We start from the raw sequence: 12,281 nt of genomic DNA, 5'->3' as shown, positions 1-12,281 counted from the left end.
AGTAATCATTGTCTTTTTTTATTTTCGCCATCTTTTCCGCTACGAGGTTTGACGCGTATTAACTATTTGGCTAAAATTAATTTCTCCGCTTTTACAATGACCCGGATGTGCTCGGAAGCCAATGGTTCCCGTCCCGAAATTTATCTTCAAAAATAATTTCTGTTTACTTTAAAATGACACAGTATTATGAAGAAGTATCGCAAGTATTTTAAAATCAGTTCCAAACAGATTTTTTCTTTTTCAGCTCAAAATTGTCTGGGAGCCATATGCTTTCACCGAAGAGCCATATACGGCTTGCGAGCCACAGGGTTCCCAACCGCTGATGTAGACGCCACATTCATACTGATAGTTGTCTACTTTGTACAGGAAATACATGTGTTGTGTTGTTTGTTTTCAAATCATTTTACGGGCCAAATGGTGGTATTTTCTCTAAAAAGTACTAAAGATCCAATATGAGGCCTGAGACACCTAATCAGTGGATGACTCCAATTCTCTTTCTCAGTGTTTTTCTTCCATTTCTTTCGCAGTCAGATTTGGGTGTCACCCAACCAGGGACCTAAATTCAATTGGAGCTGTCAGGCTGGCCGTAAAATCCTATTAGGGATCCTGGAGGATCCACGAGGGAGTGCACACTTACGTGCTTGTGCACGTGCTTGTCAGTGAGAGAGGTGGTTGTTTGTTGGTTACAACATGGAGGGCTAAATGTCTCACCAAACTCATTAATCTGTCACAGTCGGTTTCGGGGTCAGCTGTAGTTCAGTACGAATTAGTGCTGCAGGACCTCAATCCAGCCCCCCCAGAGCAAATCAACAGGGAGATGGTTGTTTCACAAACTTTCCGGTTTGGTTTATATCACCGTTTTGGGGCTATTGGTTTTCAGGTTGGCCCTTAAAGCCTATTTCAGAGGAACCAAACAATGCATCTCTCCCCCGAGTGCTGATCAGTGAAATGAGCATTTTGACCTGAACACATTGTTTAAGCAGGCTACCACGACAAATCTGACCTGAATTTCATCTAAGGCGTCCCAACCCTGGATCGCCTTTACTCCTGCGCACTCGCTTGTGACAGATGGGGGAAAAAAAATTCCATCTCTCCATCCCATTTCCATTTTGGGGAAAAATGAGCAATGAAATAATGATTTGCTGTCTTAAAATCAGAAGCTCTGGCTGCCGCGTGAGATAAGGCGATCACGGGTTAAAGTTAAAAGGGCTTTGGGGAAGGTTATTATCATTTAGTTAAGTGAAGCCTGGCTTAATAATGGACACTAGTTTACCTGGAAATATGTGCTAGATCCAATGCGGTACATCTAGTGGTAAATATGGATGCCTGGATTGGTCAGGCGATTGGTTTGAATATCAATGAAGATTTGGTTCTGTTTTCAAGTGTGATCTCAGTATTCGTGAAGTGCACTTTCTATGCCAGACAGATACTGATTTCCATGTCCCGATGTCTCTCCTTCTCATCCAGCTGTTGGAGCCAGTGTGCCACCAGCTGTTCGAGCTATACCGAAGCTCAGAGGACCGCCTGCGGCGCTTCACCCTGCAGTTCCTGCCCGAGTTGGTCTGGGTTTATCTGCGGATCACGGCCAGCAGGGATCGGCAGAGCAACGGTTGCATCGAGGCGCTCCTCCTGGGCATTTATAACCTGGTGGGTTAATCCTCCGAGTCCTGGCGGGAAGGCGAGAGCAGGTGTTAATGTGACCTTGGTACTGCTTTGGCACTGCTTCTTACCATCTTAGCTATGGTACATACTGTTTCAGGCATTTGCATCCCATATTTGGGATGCAAAGTAGTAACAGTATCTGCAGTGAAATGGTTCTGATGGGGTGAGTAACAACAAGGTGGACGCCCTCCCGTAAAATATTGGCGCAAGTTAGCGTCACAAACTCGGCGAAAGGGCGTTCAGAGATTACTACAAAAGGTGCCGCTAAACAGCCAACCTTGACACCAGATCACGCCATCGATATTTCCCCGTCAGTACGTGTCGACACCAGACATGGGTGCCAAGGGATGAAATACTAGCAGTTGATCTTAATTCATCAATATCTGACATTTTCTGAATGGTGAAGGTGTTTTTTTTTGCATTCACAGAAAGTCCACGTTTTGCTCTTCATATCCATCATAAGGAAATGACTATTTTGAGGGATGGGCAGCATGCCGGTGACAGTGACTCTGAAACAACAATTCAACAATCCAACCGTTTCAAAAGTCCTCATGAATCTGAAAACCTAGACGGACATTTTATAGAGCTATGATGTGTTTTATCTGATTGCTTAATGAATTGATTTCAATAATCATCAGTGTGCAAATACAAGAATTAACGAGCTGCAGTCCTAATTTTGACAGACGGCCAATCAGCTCTCCCACGAAAAGAACATTTCAGCGTCAGTCAAATGAACTAATTTGACATTACAATAATCTGGAGAAGTCTTGAAAAAAGATCATCAAACCTGAATGTTTTTTTTTTTTAAGTACATTTAGACAAGTGCCAGGTAGCAACAGATTTGAATGGTACCAATTGAAATCATTTAAGCAAAAGATGTTGTAAGGGAGATTGATAAAGCCCTTGATAGAGGTTGAAAGTAATCTTTACGCTTTGTTAAGGGCAAACATTATTAAGATTTGTTGACATGAAAGGGAAAGCCCAAGTGGATGCACCCAGGACAGATTGAATCACATAGAAACCCCATCCTGGAAATGGTCTAAGAGAAAGAAATACCAGTAGAAAGGCCTCCATGTCTGCCAACACAGCTAAAGGTATATGTCATGCATAATTTATTTCTTTGTGACGATACTATTACACATACACACACACACACACATACACAATTCATGCAGTCATTTACAGCTGAGCTCTGATAAACGGCTGTGCTCTCAGCAGCCCCATCAGATATACAGAGATATACTGCAGCCGGTGAAGGGCAGGATGGGAGACGAGGACCAGCTGAAAGCAGAGTGTCAGGGAGAAAAGTAGATAAAAAGGGTGAAGTCTGGTTCCTATCACATTTCTAAACCTACATTAGGGATGTTCGGACAAGTGGGCGGATAAACTGCTGTTCTTTGCGCTCCTGGTACAGGCTCCCTGTGTATGGAAAATATGAATTCAACAAATATCGGGAACTTGACTCCTCAATTACAGTGAAAGTTAAAGCGCATTCATCGATATGATTAATTCGTAAAACGGTTGCCACTTCCAAAGTTTTAATAGGGCTAGGCAGTAGAACCATGCTTATCAATTATCTTTAAATTATGGTTGTGGTAGTGAAATAGTAGAACGGTATAGTGTCTTGCCTTTAACAAAAAAAAAAAAAAAAAATGAAGAACCTCACAAGAGCACATTGCAAATTATTAAGGAAACATTGATACAGTAAATAGGACCGATGTTCTATTTGTTTGGAATTCAAATAAAATGTGTCTGAAGGGTAGCACCACAAACGTATTAATCCATCTGCAGCAACCCCCATCTGAATTTCTCACTATAATTCTGAATATATCAGCGTTGAGCAAACCATACACAAACAACCCTGTTCCACCTGATTTATCTATTTATCTGTCACACACTGGACTCTTGGGAAAAAAAAAACAAACAAATGAAAGATTGAAAGGTCAAGACAGCGAGAAGGAGCCGGCTGCCATCGCCGTCACACACCCTCAGTAAATCGGCAGGGATATGGATCGACATTCGGGGCATTCTGCAGCCCGCTCTACTCCATTACTGTTCAAAGAATGTACTGGAAATGTGTGAACTCGGATAACATTTTTTGCCGAAAAGACCATTTCAATTATCTTTCCTTCTGAGGGCAGAAATATCTAGTATTTTTATCATATTCTAACACGAGGACTCGTTCCTTAGTGGGTCCACTCATCCACTGTGGTCACAGACCATTGTCACAATTACATTGATTACCCTCAGCCAGCATTTGAAACCTCTTGAGCAGTGCATAATTGGTTTACAGAGGAGTGACAAACGCTTATTGCCAAATGAAAAATCCTCAGCTCTAAATCTCTGGGAATGCACTCAATTATCGTTTAGCCTGTTCTGTTTTGCCTGGTGAAAATAATCAGGCATAGCATATTTCCTCACACGGAGGCCACGGCTTTTATTTATCTCAGCTGCCGAGAGGACCAGGCTAGTATTGGAAGCGGAATTCTAGTTTCTAGAGACCTTTATTTCTAATTTTCTCTGTTTGGTGAGTGTATTTGTTTATATTTTAGTGTGAAACCCCCTTGTTTCAATGAAACAGGAGACTGGGGGCGGGAGGATATGCCGACATTCAACATGAGAACCGCAATTTTCTTTCACTCTCTGCTCCTATTTCTTTTGGCTTCTCCAGCCAGATAGTTAAGGCCAGCTTTAATTTACTACAAACTCTGATTTTTTTATTTTTTTTTTTTTACAGTGAGAGTAGGGGAAAACTCACAGCACTATGCATGGCAGTATTATACCAATACATAGTTGTTTTTTTTGTTTTTTTAATCTACAGTAGAAAGGCATATGAGGGCTTAGAAAGATGCTGACAAAAGTTTCCAGAAGGGACTTGGGTTGCTGCTGAAAGGACAGCAACATATGATATCATCTCACCTTGAGAATAGCCACATAAACAAAGACATTGTGCAGTTCCGCCATAGAAAAATTACCTAATCTTAATGAGGCACCGCCTGTGGGAACAGTCCCAAATATTGCTGGCATAAAGCCATTTAATTAAGAAGACTGTTTGGTTCTCTGCAGCAGGCAAGATGTTCAGAAACTTCATTCTGGTGTTTGTTGTGACAGAGCAGAGGCAGAGCGGTCAGTCCGCCCATTTTTTAGAGTTTTAGCGAGGCTCTTCATACTCAGGTGTCTCTGACCAGAGCTGCTGAGAACATTGGACAAACGGGCATTTCTCTCCGAGAACTGTATTTAAGGGTGTTGTTAATAGGTTTGATTTTCTTAATTTCTCCTTTTCTTTGATTCTGTAGGAAATTGTAGACAAAGACGGCAACAGCAAGCTCCTCTCCTTCACAATCCCATCTCTGTCCAAGCCATCGGTATATCATGAGGTAGGACTCCTCTCCTTTACGCCTGTTCTCTTTGACCGTATTTTACTCTTACCTTTCACCTGGAGTCGTTTTTTTTCTCTTGTCTATTTTCTTTTTTTCGCCTCCTCCCCCCCTGCCAGGTTGGGAGACTTATTTAATAAGCGTCCGTGTGGAAGATGCGTGCACCCTGGCGTCACACTCCCCGGGAACTGGATTTTTGTTAATCTCACCACGAGTACTCCACATGAGTTATTCCATTTATTGCACAAAACCATTTCTCCTATGCAGCATTTTTATGAATTCTGATGTTGGGCCTGTGCACGGTCTCACTTAGACTGAAGCCTGTCCTGTTGACTAAAACAATTCCTCTGCATTTTTCTTATGTTTTAGTCCGTCTTACTCTCAAGCATTATCTTTCACCGTGTTTGTGTTCCGGGGTTGTTCAAATCGTGTTTATTATTGACTCATGTATTGACCTTGGATTGATTTGTAACACAATCAACAGGACGTGCTGAGTAAGTGTCATTTACAGGAAATTTTCTAGTTTCTACCCAAAGCAAATTGTTTTGATGTGCAGTATGACCACTTTGAATGGTACCAAGAGAGTGTGTGTGTGTGTGTGTGTGTGTTGATGAGCGTACAGTGTGTGGTATGTGCTGAAGGCAATTTATTGCTGTAATTACAAGCTTGAAAGGCTCTTCCTCCCATGCTGGGAGAATGAAGAAAGCAGAGAGGAGGAGGGCGGGTGCGTGAATCACAACAAGCTTCCTGGGCTGTAGTACAGCTTTGCCCATCACATGGCGTTATCCCCAGGACTCCAGCATGAGCAAACACTCACTCTCTCTTTGAATTAATCCATGCTTCCCTTCTCTGCTCGCACACGTCCTTTGTACTTGTAACATTGCTTCAAATTGGGGGCGACTTTTGCTCCGGACCTACTCTGAATGAAGAGATCTTGAGATAAAATCTCACTTTCTAATTGAACTCTTTTCCTCCCAGTCTTTACCTGTGTCTTATCCGGTCTCTGTTCATTATAGACAGCTCATTCTATGGATTAACAAAACATCTACAACTAGAATATCTGTGTCTAATAACCGCGTTCTCCACAAGCGCAGAGATGGAGAAAATCACAGAAAGTCATGCATGAGATACTATTCTGGTTCCAGTTAGGGAGTTTTATTGCAGACAAACGATGTAACGACACACTGTGGAACCCGGTTTATGGTGACCCACAAATCTGATTATATGTATTGTGAAGCTGAAAAACTAACCGCTTTATCACAGCAGTTTTATTGCTGTGATACAAAAACAATTAAGGGGTCTGCACTGAAAGAGACACAATTATTGTATATACTATTAATACTTGATGTGCTTGAAATCTAGAAAAAATAGAAAATATACCTCAAAATTTGGAATGAAAAAATCTGAAAAAATACTTGAGCTGTAGATGGCCAATATGGGCCAGAACAATGAACGAACACTGGTTTGAAAATTGAAAGATTTAATTTCGTATTTTTACTGCAATCGAGTTTAGAAAAAAAAGAATTTGAACAAAAGGAACGGAAATCTATAAGAATCTTCAAACCTGCTTCGATTTAGATAATTCAATTTTATTCATTTATTTATTCATGCAATTTGGACGAAATATGTGTATTATTTGGCTCATTGCAGCAAGGTAATACGAAGTAGCTATATGTCCAAATATTTGTATTATCAGTCTTAACAGTGTGTGTGTGTGTGTGTGTCTGTGTGTGTGTAGCCTTCCAGTCTGGGGTCCATGGCGTTGACAGAAGGCGCCCTCTGTCAACACGACCTGATCCGAGTGGTGTACAGCGGCGTTCATCCTCAGAGGGAGACCTTCACCGCTCAGAACAGGTATCGTATCTTCATCTTCAGCAGCCTGTGCTGAGTCTGCTGCAGGGCCGGGCCAAAGGGAGAATAAAATGTCGCAGCATTCAGTGAACCAACATTAACTTTGTCTTCCTCACACAAGAAAGAATCATCAAGGACCGCGTTTAAGTAAATGCTCGTCGAAGAATCCTGTTACATTTAGAAGGCTTTTCATTTGCTTTTCGTGTAATTTCTCGTACTTGAATGTCTCTCAAAATTGTGAATTTCGACTTGATTTTCAGGGTATTTTTACTTATTTCTAGGTCACCGATAATGATTGAATAACAATTTGCTGTTTATGAAAGTAGACATCCGTTTTTTTTTCCCATGATTTTGAAATAATGAATAAACATGAATTAGCAGACTTTCGGACAAAAAATATATATATTGAAGGGGTAGTGCTTAAGAGCATGCTGCTTTTAAAATAATCAAAGAAATCCACAATTTCCCTGGAGTCTTCCAGAGGATCAATAAAGTTCCACCCCATCTGAATAAATCTAGCTTCATAATCTTCTCTCAATTCCTTTAAAACAAAACGGTTCCCTTTCCTTTGCGTGTCGTTTCGCCCTGACAGATGAAAAGACCTTTGGAAGTCGATCGCACCACAGCGTCGACCCCGCGTTCATCCTCCTCGGCACAGACTTTGGAGCCTGAGACCTTTTTTTGGCTATTTTCACTGGATGAATGATAATCCCAGCGAAGTAATAAAGCGTCCGCAAAAGCAGCTATATAATCTTTACTAAAGCACTGAAATGAGCAGAGTTGCACTTTGCGCATGTATTTATTTTGAATGACACAAATGCAAAAACAGACCGAGCTGATAACATGAGGATGGCACTGATAAGCGGCCATTCACTATTTTTCAGAGCGGCTCGGCTCCTCGACTGGGAGGAACAGTGTCATAAATATACTCAGTGGATTTGAGCAGGGCCAGGCCTTATAGCTTATCTGGAAATCCATTTGTGTGACTGAGATAGTGTTTATGAGAAGAAAGCCCGGAGCCCCAGAGAGAGAGACGGACTCGATCTCATGATATACAGCCAGCCATTTGCCCCCCTTTCACACAGTCAATAATGGCCCTTCCAATTTAAGAGTTTAAGGCCTCTTGGTGGTTGTCCTGTGTCGACACTGATGCACTGCAAAACACGCAAACGCTTATCGCAGAGGCGTGAAATGTACGGCCCGCGGGCCAGTACCGGTCCGCCAGGAGGTCTAATCCAGCCCGTGGAATAAATCTTAACATTTGAAAAAAATACATAAAAATCATGAAAAACTTTTTAAAAATAAAAATGCAGTTCCTATGTTGTCTGCTAGGTGCGCACAGTTTTAGTCAGTGTTAGCAACATGGCGTAACACTATGTGATTCAGAACTTACAGCAGATGGCAACAGTGTAGCTTCAGGGTCTGTAAATAGCATTTTTACTTATTGTTGGAGAGAAAAGTGGACATGGAGTGTCGGGTTTTCCAAGAAAAATGGACCACTTCTCCTTTGTTGGTTGAGGTTAATAAGAAATCCGTATGCTCGTTGTGGATGCAGCACGTTTCGGTGCCAAGATGAGACTCGCCGTGACAAAAAATACAACAAAGTGCACGGAGAACTGAGAAGACATTGAAATTGCACTTAGGTTTCCTCATGAATCTCATGTTATTCGTCATGTATTTTTGAACGAAGCAGTTCATTAAAGATTCTTTATCAATATCCTGTTCTCCTTTACACTAAAACAGAGGAAAATTTGGACTTTGCAGAATTACCTGAAAGTAATACTGTGATTTTTTTTTATTTGGTTTCTTGTATCGCCGTCAAACCGCAAAGGGAATGACAGTCACTTCAATTTTAACATTTTGTATTGGTTTTACATGAGAACATATTTTTGGTAGTTCACCGCATGTGTCAATATCTTACAAGAAACGACACATCTGCATTTGCTCCGAAGCTCTGCTCTATTTATCAAAATAAATAAACGCGTGGAATGAGTGAATAGGATGAACTAAAAAAGAATCTCAATATTCTCATAGAAATTACTCTCTTTACTACTCTTATTCTCTCAAAATTACTTTATCATCTCAGGTAAGAGACTTACCTGGCTTTAAAATTTGAATTATATTCTCATAGGAGATATTTATTAATGTGTATTTGTTATCAGATATTATAATATTTATTTATTAATGCATGTACTTTTACCAGCAATAAAACTTATTTATTATACAGTGTATAATTTCCACTTTATAAACGACTGACTCATTCGCATTAAGTTAGAAACAAATTCCAGCACAGACAATAACTTTTTTTTTTTTTTTTTAAATTATATGCTATTATGGCATTTGAGAGTTGGGTCTACCAGAGGACAAAGGGGGACTGGAGGCCGCTGATTAATTCAAAGCCTGTAGTCATGCAGGCAACACGGAGAGGAAGTGAACAAAGACACTGCAAACAATTAAAGCCAGCCTAAACCAGCTTTGCAATAATCACTGGATAATTAGTTGAACACGGTTTTAATTCAAAGGATAATGGATCCAGCAGTGGGGTAGCCAGATCCACTGGCCATAGTACCTAATAAAAGCAGTGAATTGCATTCCCTCATCTATCCATCACTCATAATGCAGCAGCCACTTGTCGGACACTAACGTGAAATATTCCATCAGTTTAATCTCATCCGCACTCCACACGATGCTGGACTCCACCCTCATGATGTGTGTGTGTGTGTGTGTGTGTGTGTGTGTGTGTGTGTGTGTGTGTGTGAACGGGGATTATTGCATGGTGTGCGTCAGTACATCCATGTTAACAAAGCTGTGCAGCACATTGTTTGATTCAAATGTCTTAACAGTTTTTTTTGCAAGATAAGCAATATCACAATATCTATGATAAAGCTGTGAAACAAAAGTTCCAGAGTTACGACGAATGAGGTCATATGATTTACGATGACTGAATGAGCTGTTAGGTAAGAGGAATATTTTGAACACGTGAGACTGTGTTTATTACTTTGCATGTTTCTAATGATGGCGACTCCTGTGCTTGCAGGTTCGAGGTGCTGTGCTTTCTCATGCTCTGCTACAACTCTGCCGTGGTCTACATGCCCGTCTCTTCCTATCAGTCCGTCTGCAGAATGAGCTCACGGTGAGGAAAGCCAAATAGAAGGAGTCTGTGTGCCAATCTGTTCCTTTTTGGACTATTTAATGACCTTGCTCCCCTGACTCTGCTCTGGAGCCAAATACTGCCACAGCGCAAAAGTAAATGCCCCCTTTGCAAGGAGGAGTTTGGCTGAACACTTTCTGTGATCAGCCAAAGGAATACCGTCATTACCTAATACGTTTCTGAGTCAATCTTGTACAATGCAGCGATGCCCCGGGGTTATGAGCAAGAATCAATGTGGGATGCACAAACTAGAGTTCAGTACAGGAGCCACCACCCGCCAATTGTTCCATCGCAGCACGCAGACTTTTCAGGATATGAAGACTTCCCCACTGTGAGCGAGCAGACAGACTACGCCAGAGGCAAGCTCGGTCTAGACAGGCAGCACACTGTGACTCTGAAGATTACGGCGTACCAGAACACTTCTCTCTGCTTGACTTCAGCCCCACGGTGTAGACCCTTGTGTCGAACCTCGTCTGAGCGCTACCGGCATAAACCAGTTAAACCCCCCCCCCCGTTTGATGTGTTGTTTGATGTGTTTACTCAGGAAGCGTCTCACGTTCCCTTTGGTCGCTCTTTTAGCAGAGGGGATGCTAATCTGTGCCGCAGACCCCGCCCCCGTCCGTCTTCTTTTTTTTTCTTCTGAGACCACCTGCCTTGTAGGATGATTTTTAAAACGCGCTTGTGTGTTCCCTCCTCAGGTTGTGTGTATGCGGCTTCCCCCGGCAGCAGCAGAAGCTTTGGAGGGAGCCGTGCAATCGTGTGCTGCTAGACCCAGAGTTCATGGTGCAGATGCTCACCGCAGTTTATCACGCCATGTACGTATTGTTCTATGTCTTTCCCGTCTTGCACGAATACTAGATTTGATTCGAAGCCCCGTTCTCGTCATTTTCGGCTCTTCTATTCACAGATGGCATTCTTACCCTGGAGGTTAGCAAACATACTGTTACTCAGCTTGGTTGTTCTGCCTCTGCAGGATATCATTAGCGAGGCAATGTTCTTTAATTTGCTAAAAGCCGCCGTTAGATATTGGTGTAATAGGGATTGAGCTTAAAATTCAATCCACAGGACTTGTGGTTTGGTACATTCCACATTTTGGAATATTTTACTCAGAGAGCAATCTGTTTATGCACTGCTTTTTACTATTTCTCTCTTTTTTTTTTTTTAATGAGGACTTGTGTACCATGGACTCACCTCTAGGTGCAGCATTTAATTATTAAAATTTATAAATAAATGAATAAGATCATTCTTTTAATTTAATTTCTTAGGTTGTTTCTAATAAATTTTCAAGAAATCCCACCCTGCCAATGAAAATATTTTAGTCTGATTTTTTTTTATTTACTTATTTATTTTCCCCCATGTGTAACCATAAACACAAAGTATACACAGAAATGTCTGCATCTTTTTGACTCGTAAAGCCATAGATTGTTAAACCTTTACACAGAATGCCAGCACTGTGCTGAGGACAGATGCTCCTCGCTGCATGATATCAGCAGCAGTTGGCAGGAGCAGGTGATGTCATCCCATAAGAGAACAGTTGTTGCAAAGCTGATCATAACTCCTCGACAACACTCTGTCCTCAAACGTCTCTCTCGTGGTGACTTGAGTCACTTCTGTACAGAAAGTAGCATCAAGGAGAGTGGGAGAGAAAGCTTTAAGCCTCATTGCCCCCATGAGAGCAGCAGTCAGCACAGATTGGAGCTGTTTTGCCTCAGCGGAGGGAGTTGGGGGGATGGGGGGGGGGTCCTTTTTTTAGCCATCCCTGCCACAAGTCACCTCACGGCCAGCTACAGCGCTCACATTCACCCTTGGTCCAGGGCGCCATATGAAGGACAGATAAACATGAGTCCACGGCTACACGCGTGCAGAAGGACCTTGGCACTCAGCGAGGACGCGCTGGGATTTAGGTTAATATGTCCCCTAATGCTTTGGTGCCATATTGCCACATGAGCCGAGAGCGGGGAGAGATGCACAAAGATAAAATTACCAATATAGAAACGCATTCGCCCCTTTTATTTTTTTGTCGCTTTCGAAAAGAATCCTGCAGTGATTTATTTAGTACAGCCACCCAATATGAGGTAGTCTACTTTACACGCTCATCTATCCCGTTCTTATTTTATCTGCCGCCTCAGGGAGCGCCACACACATGATCCTCACCGAGAATTCATTCATTTAAATTTTTTTGAATAAGAATTTCATTCATTGGCGCTCCTCCTTTTATCCCTTTTGACCGATTTGGGGAT

The 12,281-nt window shown here is 41.9% G+C and overlaps 1 protein-coding gene across 2 annotated transcripts in view; it reads left to right on the top strand.

The window, feature by feature from the left end:
* LOC147235094 (hyccin 2) overlaps positions 1-12,281 on the top strand; it is a 41,841-nt gene that overhangs the window by 20,668 nt on the left and 8,892 nt on the right. For both annotated transcript variants that reach the window (XM_086145943.1, XM_086145942.1), the window contains exons 5-9: positions 1,468-1,647; positions 4,959-5,039; positions 6,778-6,893; positions 9,928-10,023; positions 10,740-10,856. In XM_086145943.1, the coding sequence (XP_086002069.1) occupies positions 1,468-1,647; positions 4,959-5,039; positions 6,778-6,893; positions 9,928-10,023; positions 10,740-10,856 (590 nt within the window). The remainder of the gene's footprint in view (positions 1-1,467; positions 1,648-4,958; positions 5,040-6,777; positions 6,894-9,927; positions 10,024-10,739; positions 10,857-12,281) is intronic.

This window comes from Fistularia commersonii, chromosome 4, assembly GCF_037954325.1.
Source record: "Fistularia commersonii isolate RoL2024-O1a breed Wild chromosome 4, RoL_Fcom_v1.0, whole genome shotgun sequence".
In the NCBI taxonomy this organism is placed as follows: domain Eukaryota; kingdom Metazoa; phylum Chordata; class Actinopteri; order Syngnathiformes; family Fistulariidae; genus Fistularia; species Fistularia commersonii.
This window is presented reverse-complemented; position numbering and strand designations above follow the sequence as displayed.